Below are 22339 nucleotides of genomic sequence, written 5' to 3' on the forward strand. Positions count from 1 at the left end.
AAGGCTCCGAAAAATGAAAAGCTTGTCCAATTTCATTCTTAAATATCTTGCTTGTGAATTATGGTTAAATAATCTGAATTTATAATATAAATATTTAAATAAGAGTCTAATGCCCTTGTGTGATCCCAAATGTTCATGCTTATTATCAAACAATATACTGTTCAGTGCAATATGATAAAACTGGTAGAAAAGTGGAGCATAATTTGGCACTGCTACAATAAATACATGTAGGCTGTGAGCCGAGCATCAAAAATGTGTCTAGAAATCAACTTTTGTGACCCATGTCTCGGAACTACATGAAATTTTGCACAGATTTAGATAAAATATAATTGAGAAGTCATAACTCGTCAGTGCCAAAAGTTGCACATTAATTAATTAGAAAATGAGATCAAAAAAGCGCCATCTAGTGCCAATTCTCATATTACACAATTGGGAGCCTAATTCCGTGCTGCGCTGTTTAAACCGTGTGTGTGTGTGTGTGTGTGTGTGTGTGTGTGCACATATATATATATATATGTATATATATTTATTTATTTATGGTGCAGTCGGTGGAGTTCAGTAAACGGGGGAACCCACAGGGACTGCCCTCACCCATTAATTAGGTAAGAGGTTTTATTTGAATGAGTGCCGCAGAGGTCCAGCTCCTGAACCAGCCTAATTAATGGGTGAGGGCAGTTCCTGTGGGTTCCCCCATTTACTGAACTCCGCTGACTGCCAGTGTGCAGAGTGGGGGTCACGGCCATAGTGGGACTGGGGCAGTGCCAGGCTGGGGGAAGGCCAAGGCATCTTCCACTGACAGGAAAATGCCTAACCCTAACTCACTCCCCTTCCAGAGCAACCCACGGCTGGAGCTGGAGCCACTTTGGGATCAGCTGCGGGCTCCGTACGTGTGGCCCCGCAGCGCGTCCACCTCGGCCAACATCTGGTGCTGATGAATGTGGGGAGCAGCACTGCCCTGCACGCCGCCCAGGCTGCCTTCAGCACCCCCATAGCCCCGGCTCCGTCAGACCGCCTGCTCGCTACGCTGCAACACCACCAACTTGACAGGCCGACCGTCCCCTCGCAGCACCCACCGGTGGCCCGGCCCAACTCTCACTACCCACCGGCGGCCCGACCAATCCTCCACAGCATCCATCGGCGTACCGACAGGCCCGACCGACAGACTGACCGACTGACCCTAATCCTATCTCTACATTTGTTATTTATCATTTTTATTTAACAGTTCACATCATAACTTTATAAAGATAAATCAATTGAAAAACAAAATTATCAGCAAGGTGAGCATTACCTTTATTCCTTGGAAACCTTGCTATTGTATTGATGTAATGAAGAGGCACCCATGATCCCAGAGTCCTCGCTGCCTAGCGACCATAAAACAAAGCGCGGGATTGGTCAATTTGCGTCCGACCTCAATGTCAAACGTGCATTGATTGGGCAATTACTACTCAGAAAATGAGGTTTTTCTAATATTTCTTAAAAATGTGCAGATTTTGGTCTTGACGGATTTCAGGTATGATTTATAAATGTTTACACAATATGTTAAAAATTCAGGTAGTTCTGTGAGTTGGGTCACGAACCTGAACGAAAAAGCTCCTCGGCCCACAGCCTAACATAGATTTTCAGGAATTCATTATACCCAATCTCAAAATGCAGATTTATCACATGGAATTTAAACACAAATTTTGGTTTATCTTGTCCATTGCAGTTCTTTATGATCACATTGTTTCAATGAACAATCCCTGGTCAAGCTAACAGACAACTGAACTGACACCAATCTTCTGCTTACATTCTGCCACTCAGCCAAAAGTAACAGCAAGTTGGCATGAACTTACTCTGGAATTCTCTTTCTGATATAAAAAACTTTCGTCAGAAGGTAAACAACACACAAAACATAACATGACATTTTCTAGACAGAATGTGAGCAAACATCCACCCAGACCAGAAATATATCAAGAGTGTTTTCGAGTAAATCCAAACTACACTTGCTGTCACTTTAAGACCAAAATTGTGATTATGGATTTTATAGGAATTATAGGAAATCATAATTGTATAATGGTATAGATACATGTTATAAATTCCTTATATATAGGATTAGAGAGGAGCTTCTGTTAATCATGACAATTGTTTTAAACATCCATGACGAATGAAGTTAATATTACCAAATGCATTTGCGTCATTGGTGAAACGGATATGGTTTAGACATAAACAATTTAAAATATTCACATCAATTAAATTAACTGGAAAATAGACCATTTTAAAATAATCTAGCAATCGAAACATACTTCTCTGTTTTGAAGAATATTGCACATCCATCTACATGCTTCCTTTCCTGTTCGGACACGAGTTTGGCACGAGATTTGGGACAGAAGAACCCATCATAGCCTCGTTGTTTCAACTCGGGCAAAAAGAGGTTAAAGTATTGCTCCGTTTCTACTTCCTATTGAAGAAACAGAAACATAGATCTTACACATCTATCAAGACAGAAAAAAGTTAAATGGCAAACAGCTTGAATCATTTTTTATTTTATTTTTATAAATGGTGCTTCTGTGCTGGAAATCAGACAGAAACCCCATCCCTCCCTGCTGCGAGGAGAACGAAGGGGGGGGGGGGGGGGTCGCAGAGAAACACATCAAAGAGTATGTGATGAGAGACTGAAGCACCTGGGCGGTCTGCGAGCACAGACGAGATGATGCAAGAGTGCCAACAAAAGACAGAGGGTAGAAGTGCAAGTCTTTTTTTATTTTTTTAAACCACAGGGGGATACTTACCTGCGAGTCTTTGCAATGGAGGATTAAAGAGCCTGTCCCACTTACGCAATTTTTTTTGGCGACTGCCGGCACCCGTCATAGTTGCAGCATGTCGCCGAAAATGTTCAACATGTTGAAAATCCAGCGGCGACCAGAAAAAGGTACGACACTTTGGGCGACTACTCACAACCAAACAGGCGTCACCCCGCGACATATCGCCTGTATGGTCGTGAGTAGTCGCCCAAAGAGTCGTACATTTTTCTGGTCGTGGCTTGATTTTCAACAAATTGAAAATTTTCGGCGACCTGCTGTGACTATGACGGGTGCCGGCAAGTTGCCGGAAAAATTGCGTGTGGGACAGGACCTTAAGGGCATGAAAACCAATCGACACCAAGAAGGAAACCAGTCGTATATGTAACTTCAACCAACGTCAAGAATTTGTCTAGGTAACATACACAAAAGAAAACGTAGAAGACAGGAGGTGTAGGCTATTCAAAAACTTTGGGTCTGTTTCAAGATTCAACACAATCATAGCCACTTCAGTGTCCTGATCTGCCTTCTCCCAACATCCCTTAATCCCCAAATATCTGTTGATACCTTCCTTCCAAACGTATCCAATTTAATTGTTCCCAACTAAATGATTCACTGCATTGCATCTGCAAATTATTTACAATTTCACCAATCTGTCTACACTCTCACTTTCTTTATCTCCATATTTTTGGTTTCAATATACCACAGACCAGGCCATGAAAACATCCAGAAAAATGCAGTGGCCACAAAACTGGCAATTGAGGGATGCCAATGTGTACTCTGTGCAAGTTTAAACAACCCTTTCAGCATTATCTTCTGCCCCTGGCCATCGTCTATTCACATTGGGGGTGCTCTTTTAATTGCCACAGAATTTAATTTCCCACTACATATAATGCACAATTTAAAAAATATATATCTTCTGTAAGTTTACCTGCAATCAACTACGCCGTTCAGGACAACCATTGGTCACTTCAAAGAAATGAAGTTAATCAAACACAAATTACTTTCAATAAATCATTAATTTTGACCTGGATTCTAAAATTCTCACTATCAATGTACTACCAAGCAGGTTGGCTGATCATTTCCTCTTTAACAATAACTACATTTATAGTTTTCAATCATGTGCCCTCACTCACACTGAAGATGGCCAGTTCTGGAATCTCTTTCCTTATTTCCACAGCAACTGATAATGCACCACATTCACATTATTTTATCTTTCTAACTTGATTGCAGCCACTTTTAAATTATTTATTTAAATTGAATTACCTCCCAGAACTGGTAGAAACCTCTAACTTATTGGAAGCTGATGCAAATTGCACTGGTATTTTGTACATGCCCTCTGCCTTTACAAGGTGACAATCTTTTGATGACCACTCTTCCTTTCCTATTCTTTAAACTGTGATTATTTTTGGAGAAAAATATCTGCCTTCAAAGAAATAATATTTTTGAATATCGTGAGAGACGGTTTATTGGGTGGGAAAATCCATTTTCTATTTCTTTAATCTGTAAAAATTGGCACACACTAGAGTTGTAGCTGCTTACAATGACATTTATATATTTTACCTGATTTACCAAGGAGTGAACAAATACTCCACAGTATTCAAAAGAGGGTGAAGATGGCTTTGTTCTGTGAATTAGTTGCCGAAAGACAACAATGGAAACAATCTCTCAAAATCTTTAGAGTTACCAATGGCAGAGGTGGATCAATTGTCAAGGTAAATTTAAATGTTTTAGGGTAGGTGGAAATGTTCAGCTCAGTTCTATACCATATCCAATTCTGGTACCATTTTATTTTATTGTTTGCCATTAAACCTTGGACAAAACCCAGAAGGAAGGCAAAGTCAAACAAAGCAGTACCACATAGGCAGCCTTTGTAGAATAAACCAATAATTATTTGTTACAGGGGAGACAACTGAACGAGTAGCATGTTCTAAAGTACACCTGCAAGCTGCAAAACCCACAATCTGTTCTCAGATTGATGACTTGGCACTTAATTCAAGTGACCAGGGATGAAGTGGAAGACACAGAAATGCCCACGTTAACTAGATGTTGACAGCTCAATTCTGTCATTTTCCATCATGTTACTTGTCTCTTTTCCTTGTGTCCTTTATTGGAAATGAGACATACTTGAAAGACTTAACCTGTTGTCTTTATATGTCACTGAAAGGGTTGTCCATCCTGACAATATCTCTCCACTGTATTCAGAGAATTACCAACAATGTATTTCTTCCCACAGCTGCAAGGTTTTATCTATCGTCTGCAAAGAATCTGTTATTGCTCATCCACATGCTGTATTCAATGAGCAAAATAGTTCACTGACTAAAAATATAAAGTAAACCTTTTTTTCAGTCCCATAAAAATTAACGCTTTTCACCAAACTGTCTTTCCCCATGGTATCTCTGAAACTGAAGCAGACGTTTCATAACCTTTAACACCAAACAATCTGTTTGGAGAGATTCAGCAGGGTCCAGCAGAATTGGTGGGGAGAAAAAAAATTGACATTTTGGACCAAAGTGGACGATTTGCAACAAGAACAATTTGATTGAAATCCTGCACCTGGACTGAGAATGCAGTGGGAAGAATGAAGTTGAAAGGGGAAGACAGGGGCCAGTAAGTGGTGGTGGACTGAGGACAGTTGATGGATGATGGGCAGAATTAGGCAGGTGGAGGAGGGGGAGCTGCAAGGCAGGTGGACAAGAAAGTCTTTTAAAAAAGGCAGAAGAAGCCAGGTAAGAGGAAGGCAGGGTGAAGTGGGAGACCATTAGGAAGGTAGTAAGTGGGAATTCAAAAGCAACCATTGCTGAAATCTGATAGGTAAGGAGGATAACAGCGAATAATGAGAGAAGTGGGAAAGAAAATAAGATGGGGGATAGGAAATGTGATGGGTGCTGGGGGGTGTTAGAGATTGATTGGAAAGGGGAAAGCATAGCAGGTAAAGATGAAATTTGAAAATCCAATGTTCATAGCATTGGGTTGTACCAGGTGGAATGATGTTGTTGTTCCTCAGCCTTCACCTAACTCCATCTGCCCATCATCTTTCACCCTTCCTCAGTCTACTAGCTTCACCAGCTAGTCCCAGTCTCACCATTTGCCCTCTCTTCTTCGTACCATCTATCTTCCCCTTTCACTCTCAACCCCGATGCAGGGTATCAACCAAAACATTGAGATTTCTTCTATCTCCTTACCACCCCAACCCACCGATGCTTCTTGACTTTCTCCAGCAGATTGTGTTGCTCCAGATTCCAGCACCCGTAGTGTCTTGAGCCTCAATTCGTAACCTTGGTGCATGTTCTCACCCCAGGATTAACTTTAGACTACATATTCTGCAAATGCACATTGGCTCCCAGTTAAACTCATCTTAATTTTAAAAAATTTACCCTGCATAACATATCTCTAATTAGAATTAGTCCTAAAACCTTTCAAGGGATTAACACTCCAATTCTAGCTACTTCATCACTGCCTCCCCAACTATGACTTCTTTGCCAAGGTCCTGAAGAATGGAAGGCTTAAAACTGTACATATTTATTTTCTTCTTCTGCTCACTAAAACAACACAACTGCAGTTTAATAGCCATAATGTCACCTTAGTCAGCATTGTATTTTGTTTGATAAATCATATGAAGCTACTTGAAAAGGTAAGCTACATTTGACAAGCAAGCATGGTAATTTCATTTTTCTAGGAAACAATATTTGCAATGGCTTTGAAAGACAATGTTAAAAATACGAGGGAGTTGCGATTATGGATATGCATGTGCACAAGTTTCACTTCCCGGCTTCATCCCACTGTAAACAGAATTGGAAACAGAAATAAAACATGTGCAACACAACCCATCACACTTCCCCCAATTTTTTTTTCTCTCGCCATTCGTTGCAATGAAGGTCACTATCTGAACTCAGACCTCTAATTGGGGATTTGAACACAGGGTACTGTGGTGTTTAGACCAATCCATCAAGCTATTGAGGGATATAGAGCTCCTTCCTCAATGTGTATAACTTTTATTTATTTAGTGCTTGCAGGGAGGGATAATATTTGTTTATATGTGCATCTGACTACCTGAAGGCTTAGGATGTCTGCATCACAGTTTACGATTTCTTCCATGATTCCTTTTTTCCTGTACTCCCAGTTCAAAGCCCAGGATGGGCAGTAGCCGTATAGCTGTCTTGTGGCATACTTGTCACATAGAACATTATAACACATGACAGTGAACAATGCTGTAAAGAAAATCCATACATCATTAAAAGGAGTAAACCATCATCAGTTTAACTAACATAGGGATCGCACTGGATTTGATGGACTAATGAACAAAATAAAACAACCAATGCAGAAAAAAAAGACAAAAGTGCATGGACATCACGTATCGATATCAGTGGCTCAAAAAAGCACGAGGATAACTTAACAAATTTTCAAAATATTGATAAGAAAATACATATAAACATGCTAACTTAATTAATAACCAAACTTCATTAGTGTGACGAGATTAAATACAGAATAAGTATTTTTGTTGAACTTTCCAATTAAAAGCAATGCTATCAATGTAAAACGTTTAGACCAGGTGTCAACTTCTCTACATTGGTGAGACCAAGCGCAGGCTTGGCGATCGCTTCGCCCAACACCTCTGCTCAGTTCGCAATAACCAACCTGATCTCCCGGTGGCTCAGCACCAATTCCCCCTCCCATTCCGAATCCGATCTTTCTGTCCTGGGCTTCCGCCATTGCCAGAGTGAGGCCCAGCGCAAATTGGAGGAACAACACCTCATATATACCTCAGCGGTATGCACATTGACTTCTCCAATTTCAGGTAGTCCTTGCTTTCTCCCTCCTTCTCCTCCCCTTCCCTGCTCTCCCACAAGCCTGCTGTCTCCGCCTCTTCCTTTCTTTTTCCCGAGCCCCCCCCACCCCCGACATCAGTCTGAAGAAGAGTCTCGACCCAAAATGTCGCCTATTCCTTCTCGCCAAAGATGTTGCCTCATCCGTTGAGTTTCTCCAGCATTTTTGTATACCTCAGAGCAGATGTAAGATGTGTTCAATAACGGTGAAGTTCCCTTAATGCTGTAGTTATGTACTTGAGGGAACCCAAGAAAAAGCATCATTATTTATACCATTTTTATTTTTGATACAACACATCAAAAGCTTTGCACTATTTGGTGCCTCTCTCATTTGCGATTTCAACAAGGATTTAAAGGAATTAGTTTCAGTGGGCTTTAAAAGACCAAATCCTTGTATTCCCTCTGAATTGCTGAAAATACTAATTCTTGTTGATGTATTATCCATTGATTCTCTTTCACAACATTGTACTTGGCTGCTCATTGATAAATTAACACAGTATTTAACTATGGAGCTAAAGAGCCCTGTCTATTTATGTTTAACAGGAATAAATAGTTATCACTTCAAAATAGTCAGTGCAGGAACAGATTCTCCACTGCATCCCCGGTTGAGAACAACTCACTCTAAACATACCAAGACTATTTTGGTAACTCCTTACCTAGAAATAGATCTGCACTATTAAAAGCTTGCTGCAGGCTTACTGTGCAGTTTTGTGCCGACTGCCACACAATACTGTATACCAGCTGCTGAAAAACTGAGATTGACTGGCCACTGTGCACTTAGTTATGCATCAGAGAGCTTGGAGGATCGGGGGTGGGGAGAGTGGAGGCAAGAAAGAGGTGTCAGGTTCTAGGGAAGTTGTGTAGACAATTAAAGAGGATCTACCGGGGCTGGGCCAACAATGTGAACAGCTTCAGATCTGACAATATAATCTAATTTCTCAGTCAATACGTCGCAAGAAATAATGTCGCCCCATGGACAGTATTCACCATCCTCAATTCCAGAAGTGGTTCAATTCAACCCATAAATGTTCATAATCATGTTCCTTTGTAGCTACAAGCAAATTTCAGGCACACAGTGACGTGCAAAAATAACAGTTGGTTTTTAGTGTGATTTTCTTGGTCTCTATTGTGACTAATTTTTCACTGTGCTAATATTAGCCCAGTGAAGAAATCAGTTAAGCACATCTGTGGAAGAGGGGGGAATGAGGGGGGGGAAACATTGTAAGAGCTACGGTTGAAACATGAAAGTAAATGGTTTATAGTTCTTCGAGGTACTTCTTTAAGAGGAAAAAGAAGAGACCTATGAGAACAACACACTTGAACAGGAAGAGCATGACATTTGTGCGGTAAATGAAAATATTAATCTGACAATATGGTTTATTAAGTATCAGATGACTTTATAACACACCAGAATAGCAGAGAAATTTGATCACTATAGTAATCCAATAAGTTATTCATTTGCCAAATACAACAGCAGGTCTTAATTTTTCAAGGTCTAATGTTCATCTGGCATCTTTCATTTTGAACATTAAACTGCTATTTCAAGTCATCCATAAATATTAAATTGAAATGGCAGCCAGCATTGTCAGAGACCCACACCCTGGCCATACTCTTATTTCATTCCTGCCATCAGGAAGAAGCGGTAGGAGTCTGAAAACTGAAATGGCTAGGTTCAAGAGCAGCTTCTGCCATACAATCATCAGGCTATTAAGCACTACAATCTCCAAATGATCTGCAAATTACATATTGACTTGTGGTCATTGTTTTAGTCTTTGCACAATGCTGAACATTTTGTGTTGTTTAGTATGGTGTTTCCAGAGAACTACAGTGCCCTCCATAATGTTTGGGACAAAGACCCGTCATTTATTTATTTGCCTCTGCACTCCACAATTTGAAATTTGTAATAGAAAATATCACAGTATTAAAGTGCACATTGTCAGATTTTAATAAAAGCCATTTTTATACATTTTGGTTTCACCATGTAGACATTAAATCAGTGTTTATGCATAGTCCCCCCATTTCAGGGCACCATAATGTTTGGGACACAGCAATGTCATGTAAATGAAAGTAGTCATGCTTAATATTTTGTTGCATATCCTTTGCATGCAATGACTGCTTGAAGTCGGCGATTCATGGACATCACCAGTTGCTGGGTGGCTTCTCTGGTGATGCTCTGCCAGGCCTGTATTGCAGCCATCTTTAACTTATGCATGTTTGGGGGGCTAGTCCCCTTCAGTTCTTTCTTCAGTATATAAAAGGCATGCTCAATTGGGTTTAGATCAGGTGATTGACTTGGCCACTCAAGAATTGACAATTTTTTAGCTTTAAAAAACTCCTTTGTTGCTTCAGCAGTATATTTGGGATCAGTGTCTTGCTGTAGAATGAGTTTTGAGGTACTTGTTTGAACTGGAGCAGATAGGATGCGTCAATACACTTCCGAATTCATTATGTTAGTGCAATCACCAGTTGTATCATCAATGAAGGTAAGTGAGCCAGTACCTTCAGCAGCCATACATGCCCAGGCCATAACACCCCTACCACCGTGTTTCACAGATGATGTGGTATGCTGTGGATCTTGGGCAGTTCCTTCTCTCCTCCATACTTTGCTCTTGACATCACTCTGATACAAGTTAATCTTCATCTCATCTGTCCACAAGACCTTTTTCTGCAGAGCAGCAACGGCTGCAGAGAAAATGCAGATAAAAATGTGCAAGCACCACATTGAGATAGATTGCCAGTGGTGGGGGAGTGGGAATACATCCTTACGTTTCGAGAGGCCTGTTCAAGAATCTGACGACAGTGGGGAAGAAGCTGTCTTTGCAACTGGTGGTATGTGCTTTTAGGCTTTTGCACATTCCACCCAATAACCAGAGGAAAGGAGAGGAAATGACCAAAATGCATATGGTCCTTGATTGCGTTGGCTGTCTTCCTGAGGGTGTGAGGTGCAGATAGCCTGGGTCAATGTGTAAATGGCCAAAACAGAGTTAAAATAAAGTAAAGGATTTATGCATCTACAAGGCCTGTTAGCCTTTTTCTGTAAGAAGCCACAAGCTGCAAGCTGGTGCCAGGAAGTCTAGATCCCAGATCGATATCGATCCCAGATCAAAGGTGCTATGTGGACTCACTGTGGTGGATGTTAATATGTGTTTATTGGTGTTTTTTTATTGTATTGTATGTATGTATGACTGCAGGCACGAAATTTCGTTCAGACTTCGGTCTGAATGACAATAAAGGAAACCCTGTAACCCCTGTAAGATATATCAGATAAGGTGAGGTCCAGATGTCCTCCCAATTGTTAAAATGTATGAGGACTCTGTAAAGAAATTCAAAGGTGTTGTATGTGCATTGTCTTGATTGGATAGCTGCAAAGGGATTGTAAATAATGTTAATATTGTTGCAAGACAGTTGTACTGCCGCTTAATGATTGGCTGAAGTGCGAAGCCCTGGCTAGATTGTTTATACTGCCAGGGGAAATGTTGCATTATTCAGTTAGCTGACTACTTTCCAGAAGCTTCTGTAGAAACATTGTATTGGGACTCTTTGTAATTGGGTTGGGGAACTGTCAATAATACTTTGGTGTAATCGATATGTGTGATTGGCTTGTAAGGGGCGCCAACCCTATGTAGTTTGGTCCCACAGGGTTCGTGACCTATAAAAGGTAGCCCCACCAGGATCGTTGTCGATCATCTGGAGGGACGCTTAGGACTACGTGATCTTTTGGAAGTGTCTGCTTGCATGAGGCTGAAGGGCTTGGCCAGGCAGAAACAAGGATCGAACCCGCGGTGGTTGAGTATCGTATAGGGGGATTTGTTGTTCGTTCAAAAAAGAAAGCTTAGTGGTCCAGTGCTTGACTCAGTGTTTTACTGAACTAGACTAAGGAGGGTAAGCTTTAGGAGCGTAATTACAAATGGAAGACTGTTTGCTTGATGTATTTGGCAACAAGCACAACTTTACAGTTTCTTGCAATCTTGGGCAGAGCAGTTAACAAACCAAGCTGCAATGTATCCTTATAGAATGCTTTCTGTTTCATCTCCAGAAATTGATAAAGTCATTTGAGATGTATTTTTTCCTTAGTCTTCCAAGTATTGGCCTTGGTGTGCTTTCTTGGCTGTAGCATCAGTATAGTTAGACCAGAACAAATTGTTAGTGATATATATGTCTCGGAACTTGAAGCTCTTGACGATCTCAGTTCAACACCATTGATGTACAATGGGGCGTATACTTTACTTCAATTCAACACTGTTGATGTACACTGGGGCGTATACTTTAATTCAATTCCTGAAGTTGACAACTAGCATTTTCACATTGTTGTCTTGACACCACATTACATCTCTTTCCTGTATGCTGTCTCATCATTGTTTGAAATTCAGCTTACTACGGTGGTGTCATCTCCAAACTTGCAAATGGAGTTGGAGCAGAATTTGGCAAAAGAGTTGTTGGTGCATATGGAGTATAGTAAGGGGCTTAGAACGCAGTCTTGTGGATTGCGGGTGCTGAGAATGACCTTGGCAGATGTATCTTTGCTTATCCTTACTGACAGTGGCCCAAAGGTTAAGAAGTCAAGACTCCAGTTGAAAAAGGGTTTACTAAGTGCTAGATCCAGGAGTTTGGGGATGAACTTGGTTGGAATTATGGTGTTGAAAGTGAAACTATAGTCATGAATATGTCTTTGTAGACGTCCTTATTTTATCAGGATGTTCCAGGGATGTGTAGGGCCTGAGAAATAGTATTTGCTGTGGAATTGCAGTGGTAGGCAAACTGCAATGTCTGGAAAGCTGGAGCATTTTATGATGGCAGATGTCAGCCACCAGATGAAGTAATTAAGGTATTCTTGCTTCCTTTTCTTTGTCACTGGAATGCTTCTGGTCACCATCTGAAACAGATGGGAACCTAAGAATGCAGTGGAAAGAGGTTAAAGATGTCTGCAAAAACTTCTGCCACATAGTTTCTTTATGTGGATTTATTTTCATTGTATTGAGCTAGTTGGGGAGGGATGCATTGTTGACAGCAGGCGGCCTGACTTCACTTTGCAGCCCATTATGGCATTCAAACTTTGCTGAAATTGACCGGTTATTCTGAGTCGTTGGCTTGGCCTTGAATTTTCTCTTGGCCTCCTCGATGGGCTGGCAAAGGTCATATATGAATTTCTTGTACAGGTGAGGACTGCCCCACAGACTCGGCCTTCACCATTATGTGGGTCTCAAGAGATTGGGGAACACTTGGATTTTCTTCCCTGGCATACAGTCCTCTACACACTTACTGAAGAAGTCTGTGACAGCGGTGGCATATTCATTCAGGTTGGTCACACAGTCCTTAAATATGGACCAGTTCCACCAACTGACCTCAACACATTCCATGCCACCAAGATGTAGAGCTCTCCTTCCGCTTCTGCTTTGTTCTATGATGAGGAATCCTTGTGACGACCCCTTCTCCCGTCTCCTACATTTCTCCTCGTCTTGCATTCCCTTAACTTATATCCTAACAGTATGAAAATTGAATTCTCCACTTTTAGGTAACCTCCAACAACAGCCTATCCATTTGTTCCCCACACTCCCCTTTCTTCTAATTTCTGTCATTTTGTCCCCCAACTCAAAGCAATCAGGGAATCTCAACTTTCCTCAGAGTAACGCTTTTCCACTGTCAGTACCGGACAATCATGCTTCAGTTTCTGCTTGTAAGCAGGGAGTCAGATTCATCAAAATGCAGACAGTGGTAGGCTTCTTTCATGGTTGTGTGACAGTGGTTGACGGTGTTTGGGGCTCTAGTGGCACAGAAGACTTATTGTAGTATTTTGGTAACATACTCTTGAATATAGAGTATTCAGACGAAATCCCCAGCTATGAATAATAATGCTATGGCGTCCAGGCTACCCATGTTATTGCAGATTTTGGTTATAGCGGACATGGCGTCCCCACAGTAATCAGATACCGTCCCTTTAAGAACACAGGCTGTCAGTTATACTGCAGGACGCTATAGAAATTAACATGCAATTGCTTCAATCGACACTTGTGCAATGATACTCCATGTAACAATATAACAAACAGCCTTTAGTATTTTTAGCCTGCAGTAACAAAAATATATTTTTAGCAGTTAAAAAGACTGTGTTTGATAACAATTTGTTTCACAGAGGTGACTGCTGGTGCTTGGAATGAATCTATTACTCAGTTGGCTTTCTGTTGACTGGATCATGCAACTAAAGCTTTTCACTGTACCTCGGTACACGTGACAATAAACTAAACTGCAGCAGATAATTGGCAATAACAGACACCATTCCCCGCTATGGTCCTAATATTTATGTTTTGCAGTGCTTGATAAGACCAACATATATTTTAGGTTATAAACCAATAATTCTCAAAAGCCAATGAGAAGGTATATTTCCCCTAAGGATGCTTTTAGAACATCCTTGATGCTTTGCTTTATCATCCTAAAAGCCTTTACCTTTAGACTTTAGAGATGTTTTCAAGAGAGTGTTAGATTTAGCCCTTAGGGCTAACAGAATCAAGGCATATGGGGGAAAAAGCACGAACAGGGTACTGATTTTGGATGGTCAGCCATGATGGGACAAATAGCTTAATCCTACACCTGTTTTCTATGTGTCTATATACAACATGCAAGGGTTCCTCGGTCCACACTGACTGGTAGTCACCCCATACACTAGCAGTATCCTAGACACTAGGAACAATTTATAATTTACAGAAAACAATTATATTACACATCTGCGTGTCTTTGCAATGTGGGAGGAAACCAAACACGCAAAGAAAACCAAGCAGTCACGGGGAGAATATACAAACTCTGTACAAACAGCATCCTTAGTCATGATCGAACCAGGGTCTCTGGCGCTGTAAGGCAGCAACAATAGCGCTGAGCCACTGTGCCGCCTTCTGTATTGTCCCTTGTTTAGCTGTGACAAGTGTTGCAGTATTTGTTTCGGCAGTCTGCAGTCAGGAAAGCAAATAATATGACCAGCTAATTATGAACTGGCTCAGTGTAATTTATAGAAAGGATGTTGGACTGGGAGGAAAATTATGCCAGCGCTTCTCCAATCTCTGCTCTATCTTCCTCAGCAAAATTGAATGCACCTCATCAAGTCAGCCTAAGCATGACCAGGCACGAAAAGTCTTACCTGGTCACAAAACATCGCATCACTAGTTAAGAGAGTGCAGCAGCGTTTGCAGTTTCTGCACCGGATGAGAAGAGCTCACCTCCCCCATCCCGTCCTCACCACTGCAAAGCCTCCGACTGGAAGTCCGTGCAGAGAGTGGTGAGGATGGCTGAAAAAAATCATCGGGACTTCTCTTCCTTCAATCCGGGACATTGCGTGCAAACGTTGCTTGTCCAAGGCCAACAGCATTATAAAAGACCCCACACATCTCCATCATGGACTGTTCACTCTGCTGCCCTCGGGCAAAAGGTATCGCAGTATAAGGAGCAGAATGGCCAGGTTTTGCAACAGCTTCTTCCCCCGAGCCATCAGACTCTTGAATTCCATATAATGCGCCGCAACAATTATCAATTTTATCTATTTTATCTTTTTATCCATTTTATCATTTTGTTGTTTTATGTTGCATGGTGAGCCAGATGCAACGAAACTTCGTTCAGATTTGCATTTGTTGGTGTATTTTTGAATGACAATAAAGTCTTTGATTGATTGATTGATTTCTAGTATTTTGCCATTCATTTTTCACACCACCCTTTACTTCTTCCATCTCCCTCTCCACTGACGCATCCTCTCCTTTATGATAAACTGAAAAGTACTAATTTAACATTTGAACTAAACCTTCTTCTTTCCCCATTACCTTCTTTATCCTAATTGGTTAAACTCTCCCCTACTGTGTACTAACTACACGTCTGCAGTTGGCTTTGGTTTCCTTTTCTCCTCATAATGTCTCTTTTCCATTTTACAGTCACTCTCAGCTAAATGTGTTCAGCCTGTCTCTCAAACTATTATTTACGTGATAGGCATTCCAAGGGACCTACCGTTCACTGTAAAGGTATTACCCTGGTTTGGCTAACTAAAATGTAACACCTTATACTTACCTGAATTAAACTCCATCAGTCAATCCTCGTCCCACGTTCCCAGGTAATCAACCTCCAATGTTGTTTTCAATAAACAACTTTGCTAACTACAATACTATCTATTTTAGTGTCATCTGCAGACATTCTTATGATGTCATGTACATCTTAGCAAACCTACTTTTTTTGACCTTCAACAATAATTTAATCACTGTTGGAATAACTGAATATTCCAACTTCCACCTCCCCCAAATATAGATAACACATCTCCATGAAATTCCAGCAGACCTGCTCCTCCATTTCCTCATTACTGCTCTTTGGCTTGTAACACTGTACGGCCTGATAACTCTGTCTAAGCATCTTAACTCCAATCTAACTGCTGCACTTGACTTCTTAAGGACAGCTTCCTCCATATTCCTTGCTCTCACTGTCCATGCCTTTTTAAACCATTCCCTCAATCTATGCCTTGTCTTTAAAATAATTTGTTGAAAGGCATGTCAAGAGTGTTCCATTCCTTACCCTATCTTAACATTTATCACAGATACCCTAGCCTTGATGACCCTTCACTAGTATATTTTCTTACACTTAGAGTCATAAAATCATACAGCACAGAAACAGCCCCTTCGGCACAACTTGTCCATGTCCACCAAGATGCCCCATCTACTCGAGTCCCACCTGCCCTCTTTTGGTCCATATCCCTCTAAACCTTTCCTATCCATACAGACTGTGCAGACTGATTTCCATGACATTTTTTTATGCTGACTTAACCAGACCATAGATACTTTCCTCCAATTCCCTTTGCAGTAACAAGCATGTAGCCAGTTTCAGCAATATTGGTAAACTGTATTCTGAATAAAGAGATATAAGCTGGCAGACAACTGCAGCATTGAGGAAGCACTACCTTGTAAGAGATATCATCAATCACGTGATATTAAATTTGATATGTTAAGCCTGCCTGCCCCCAGAGATACACATTAGAACCCAAAATACATTGTTTCAAAGAGAACCATACCCTACAATTTGCTTCACATTCAAAATCAACATTCATAATAACTGGTCACGATCTCATTGCAGTTTGTGGGAGCTTGTTGTTAACAAACGACGGCCATGTTTCAATAGTGATTCAAAAATACAAAACTGTCGACAGAGCTTCAACACAGCCAGAGACCTTGGAAACACTCTATAAATGCAAATCCCTCTTTCAATTCTGAACTGCTGACATAAAAATACTTTTAATTAATCAAATTCATTAAAAAATGATTAATATAATATAGTTTAAATATGCATGATAGCTCTTTCACATTACTCCTGCAATCAGGAATTCATAGAGGTACAGCAAGTATTCAATTCACTTTTAAAATAATCCAAGTTTACCAAAGTCACTAAACCATATATTTACCTGTTGGCAAGACTTCGTCTCTTTCCTTCAATGTGACCCATGGTCGCTGAGGAAGCTGCTCTGGGTGAACTTGAGAGAAAATAAAAGCTCTTTAAAAATACAGGATTTTTACATTTTATCCATGCTTTGGCAACATCAGGATTGTAACACAACCAGCAATACATTTCTAAAATATTCAGTAGAAATTGCAAAAACAAAACCTTGCTCGTACTGCTTTGTTTTTTCCCCTGATGTTTTTCCAAAGACATCCATGCATAATGTGGTCTAATGTCTTGGTGAGAAGGGAAAATCGAAAGGTCAACAAGTGAGAGGCAATTATTTATCAAGCCTCAAACAACAGTTTATATATGTCTGTTTTTTACAACCCATTTTAAACTGAAATATTTACAATGTGATAGTGCTGGAGAAGGTGCAGCAGATATTCACCAGGATATTGCCTGGGGTGGACACAAAATGCTGGATTAACTCAGTGGGTCAGGCAGCATCTCCAGAGAAAAAGAATGGGTAATGCTTCGGGTCGAGGCCCTCCTTCAGACTGAGAGGGAAATCACTGCCTGGGGTGAATCATTTTAGTAATGAGAGAATGGAGAGGCCTGGTCTGTTTCCGTGTTGTGGACAAGGTTAGGAGAGGAAATTATTGATATACATAGCATTGCGAGTATAGAATTGGGGGTGTAGAGAGTGTATAATGCAGGAAAGGTATCATAAATAAATAAACAAGAGAACATAGATTTGGGGGACTGATAGAGAAACATTTTAGACCAAAGAGCAGCAAGTACCTAGAATGTCCCGCTGAAGAGAGTGGTAGAAGCAAAGTCATTAATAGCATTTAAGCAGGGATTAGATGAGCACTTGGATCACCAAAGCAATGAAGGCTACGGTCAACTACTGGAAGATGGCATTAATAGGGATGGGTGCCCATGAGTCAGCGTGGATGCGATGGGATGGCTGACGTGTTCCCATGCTGTATGACTATCATTTAAAAATAAGGTATATTAACTTTAAAAATAAATCCAAAATATTGCTACAGACATTTATTACTATTGATATACCTGCTAAATTGTCAAGCATGTAGTTCAGTAGCTTCCTTGTTCCATCTGGTTCTTGATAGAGGTTCAATATATCCTGTGACAAAGGATTGCCTATCACCAGAAAAATATTGATATCCCATTAAATTCTATATGTTGAAAATGTGATCGTTGACTCATGACTAAAAGTGAAATTAATTGTATTTTTAGCTCCTTGACAATTAAAATTTTTTTTTTTTTTTAAATCGCTACCCAATAGGCAATGTACCAAAAATCTGAAAGGAGCATTTGCTTGATCATAGTTAGCAAAAACCTGAGCCGTCAGTGCAAACCCCCCACCCTCCACCCCTAAAAAAAATCAGAATTGGCATTTTGACTGAAGAATCAGAGGACAGACACAAAGGTAAAAAAAATAATTTGTTTTTAATCGCAACAGAAAAGTGAATTAATAACACAATACATTTAGTGAAAGAATGACATGCCTCTCTAATCTCCTGGATGTTTGCTGCCTATACTTGTATTCAGATTTAACATTTTTAATCAAATTGAAATGAGACAGAGACTACAAAAGCAAGGCAAACATTAACTTGTACCCTTCTATGGCCAAAAGCATACAGCACAAAATGTGTCAAGATTATTTTCATTTCTCTACATTTCTTGAATATTTCTCATATTGCTATACACTATAACTGTTGTGGAATAACACAGGTTACAGCAGTAAATCCTTGCTACAGGGAGATCTGCTATAGAACTTGCTTGCATAATGCTAATTAGACGCAACGCAATGGGCGAATTAGGGAACACTGTTGCGCAGGTCAAATTGGTTATAACGAGATTTTGATCACGAACTGGATGATGATTTAAAAGATGCTAATTTCAAGCAGAGAAAAAGTTCTCTTTGGTGGGGGGGGGAGGGGAGCTAGGGATAAAAATAATCACTTATCAACACTTCTGCAACAATACTGTATGACATAATGTACTTCTAGCTTGTGGTAACAAAAATAAACTTATAGTTGTTAAAAATCTATCTATATTTGAAAATCATGCTTGAAAAATAACTTTGTTATTGAGAATCTGAAACTCTCCATCCCCGTCCCCCTTTTCTGGATTGATACAAGTTTTTCCTCATGCAGTTTTCTGTCATGAGGTTTCTTAAAATCTCAAAGCAAAAATGAGGTATGAAGATTCCCCACAGTATTTGAAAAGCACCCTTTTAATAATAATAATAATACATTTTATTTATGGGCGCCTTTCAATACTCTCAAGGACACCTTACAAAATTTAGTAAACAGAATACAAAACGTAAGCGGAATGAAACAAAACAAAAAATAACGACAAAAATAAATAAATAAATAAAAAAGACATCAGCAATGCACAATTCAAAGACACAATTCAAAGACCCTTTTGATGAGTTACTTTCAAGAATCATTTTTTGAAAAATGTCAATTAGTACTTAAAAGAGAAACAAAGTGAGAAATGTTTCGAACTGTGATCTAATCAACTACAAAACTAAAGTCAGCAAGGAACTTAGCAACTGTGTACTTCAAACGTGAATGTGACAGACATCACACAACAAATCCACTTTTAAGGAGATACAGAAAAATACAGAAACTGCTTGGATTATACCACAGCGCTTGGTTCACTTAATTAAAACTAAGCGACTTCACAGAAAAGCTGCAAAACATTGACACCACTGTTACTCAATCACATCCATCTACCCTTTTAAAATCGCAATTGTACCTCAAGGTAAAGAGCTTCAAAATATATGCAATAAAATGTCAGAAAACAGTCATGAAATGTACCTTGTCAACAGTTGAGATGAATTTTATTTTAAAAAATGAGTGTTCAGAAACAACATCTATAAGTTCTAAACGTTATTAGTGCAAGACACGATACTTAATACATGGAAGAAGATACGCAGCAGCCCTCACCTTTTAACCCCAGGGTTTGTAGCTGGAACAGTCGTCCTAGTTCGTAAGGCAAAACCCGTAACAGATTGTTATTTAAAAGCAAATCTCTGCAGAAGAAGGAGAAAAAACTTGAATGGAGAGGTTTTTTTTTGGTTTTTTTAAGAATTCCATTTTCTTTCTGTTCATTTTTCCTCCCAGAATGTGATTCATCAAGTTTTATCTTGGTTATCAAGTTGCATAATCAGGCAAAAGAAAAAGCTGGTTTCCAGAATGATGGGACAGGAACACTTCACAACGTCGCTAACCTTGGGACAACATTATATGCATATATTTTTTTAATCAAGCTTGTTGTGCCTCTGGACAATAGGTGCAGGAGAAGGCCATTCGGCCCTTCGAGCCAGCACCGCCATTCAATGTGATCATGGCTGATCATCCCAAATCAGTACCCCGTTCCTGCCTTCTCCCCATATCCCCTGACTCCGCTATCTTCAAGAGCCCTATCTAGCTTTCTTGAAAGTATCCAGAGAACCGGCCTCCACCACCCTCTGAGGCAGAGAATTCCACAGACTTTTATCTGTTGATGTTGGTTAGAAGTTAGATGGACTTTAATCATTTTGCTTTAAATAACTTTAAGTTTAATATTTATCTCTATTTGAAGTAACTGCTATTATGCTGGAGCAACCCATTTGAAAAGAGCAGTGATAGTTTGATATAATTAAACAAGAGAAATAAAAATTAAATATTAGTAAATATATTAGTAAATATATAGTAAATTTAGACATTTCCAGAAAGTCTACCTACATGCTAAACATCGACAACTGCATGCCAATAAACAAAACAGCCCCACCACCAACATCATAGTATCAAGAAATAGAAATGAAGAACTGCAGATGCTGGTTTAAAAAAAAAAAAAAATGCTGGAGTAACTTGGCGGGTCAGACAACATCTCTGGAGAACGTGGATACAATCACAATCACAATCAGTTTTATTCGTCACTTGCACGATAGGTGATGTTTCAGGTCTGGGAACCTTCTCGGGGTCAGGGATTGATTGCGGTGGGGGAGTATAGGAACCTAGCCATGTTCTCCGCAGATGTTGCCTGACCTGCTGAATAACTCCAGCACTTTGTACCAACATTATAGCATCGTTCTACAGCCCTATCATATCCAACAGGCTACGACACCGACCAAAACACAAAATACTTGGTCAGGCAGCATCTATAGAGGGAATCGACAGACTGTTTGGGTTGGGACCCTTCTTCAGACTTATTGTGGTGGAGGGGGAGAGAAAGTTGGAAATGCAAGATGAGAGCAGGACAAAGCATGCAAGTGATAATTAGATGGTACACAAAAATGCTGGAGAAACTCAGCAGGTGCAGCAGCATTTATGGAGCGAAGGAAATTGGCAACGTTTCGGGCCAAAACCCTTCTTCAGACCAAAGATCCTATAGCGGAGTAAGATAGCTTACTCCTGCGAAATGCAATGGGCTGACGTGTAGTACGCTACGGAGGGGATCCTGGGCATTTTTCCCCGCCCATTTTAGTAACCGGAGCCTACCTGACCCGACCCGTCTCGCAGTGTAATCAGCGTTGCGGGGCAACAATTTGTGTGTGTGATATAGGGTTAGATTCATAATTCTGTCAGTTCATACTTCTGTTAATTCTTGTCAAGAACAAAATTTGACTCTGGTAATTGTCTATTTTAATGTTTTTTAAATCATTTCTTTTTAAATGGCTCACAAGCAGGGTTTGAGTTGACTTTGTAGTAACCGGAACCTACCCGACCCGACCCGCAGGGTAATCAACGTTGCAGGGGAACAGTTTCTGTGCGTGATATAGGGTTAGATTCATAATTCTGTTAGTTCATACTTCTGTTAATTCTTGTTAAAGAATAAAATGTTTATAAACACACATACATGAATGTGATATAAATGTATATAATCATATAACACACACAATTATATTTCTTCTGATGTTTATATCCAATGATGAACTTTATTTCAGACTAGACAAGGGACATTAAATAAGAAACATTGTAAACCTCCCCGCCTATCTAGGCCCTATCCCACCCCTCAACTCTTCCCCCTCCTATGCCCCTCTCCCCGGGCCGCACACCCCCTCTCCCCTCTGCCCCGTGCCGCACACCCCCTCTCCCCGTGCCGCACACCCCCTCTCCCCGGGCCGCACATCCCTTCTCCCCGGGCCGCACCTCCCCGCTGCCCCGTGCCGCACACCCCCTCTCCCCGGGCCGCACACCCCTTCTCCCCGGGCCACACACCCCTTCTCCCCGGGCCGTACACTCCTTCTCCCCGGGCCGCACACCCCCTCTCCCCGCCCAAATCAAAGACCAAAGCGAAGATACGGGAGCGGAGGCGGAAGTAAAGATC

At 40.5% G+C, this 22339-nt stretch overlaps 1 protein-coding gene across 3 annotated transcripts in view; it reads right to left on the minus strand.

Moving 5' to 3' along the window:
- The window catches only part of cnot6l (CCR4-NOT transcription complex subunit 6 like), a 66705-nt gene that overhangs the window by 19421 nt on the left and 24945 nt on the right, over window positions 1–22339 (minus strand). For all 3 annotated transcript variants that reach the window (XM_033023833.1, XM_033023849.1, XM_033023841.1), the window contains 5 exons: window positions 19975–20060; window positions 18068–18157; window positions 17016–17084; window positions 6831–6988; window positions 2283–2437 (listed from right to left, as the gene is read on the minus strand). In XM_033023833.1, coding sequence (XP_032879724.1) covers window positions 2283–2437; window positions 6831–6988; window positions 17016–17084; window positions 18068–18157; window positions 19975–20060 — 558 coding nt within the window. The remainder of the gene's footprint in view (window positions 1–2282; window positions 2438–6830; window positions 6989–17015; window positions 17085–18067; window positions 18158–19974; window positions 20061–22339) is intronic.

The sequence above is a fragment of the Amblyraja radiata genome, chromosome 1 (assembly GCF_010909765.2).
Source record: "Amblyraja radiata isolate CabotCenter1 chromosome 1, sAmbRad1.1.pri, whole genome shotgun sequence".
Lineage (NCBI taxonomy): Eukaryota > Metazoa > Chordata > Chondrichthyes > Rajiformes > Rajidae > Amblyraja > Amblyraja radiata.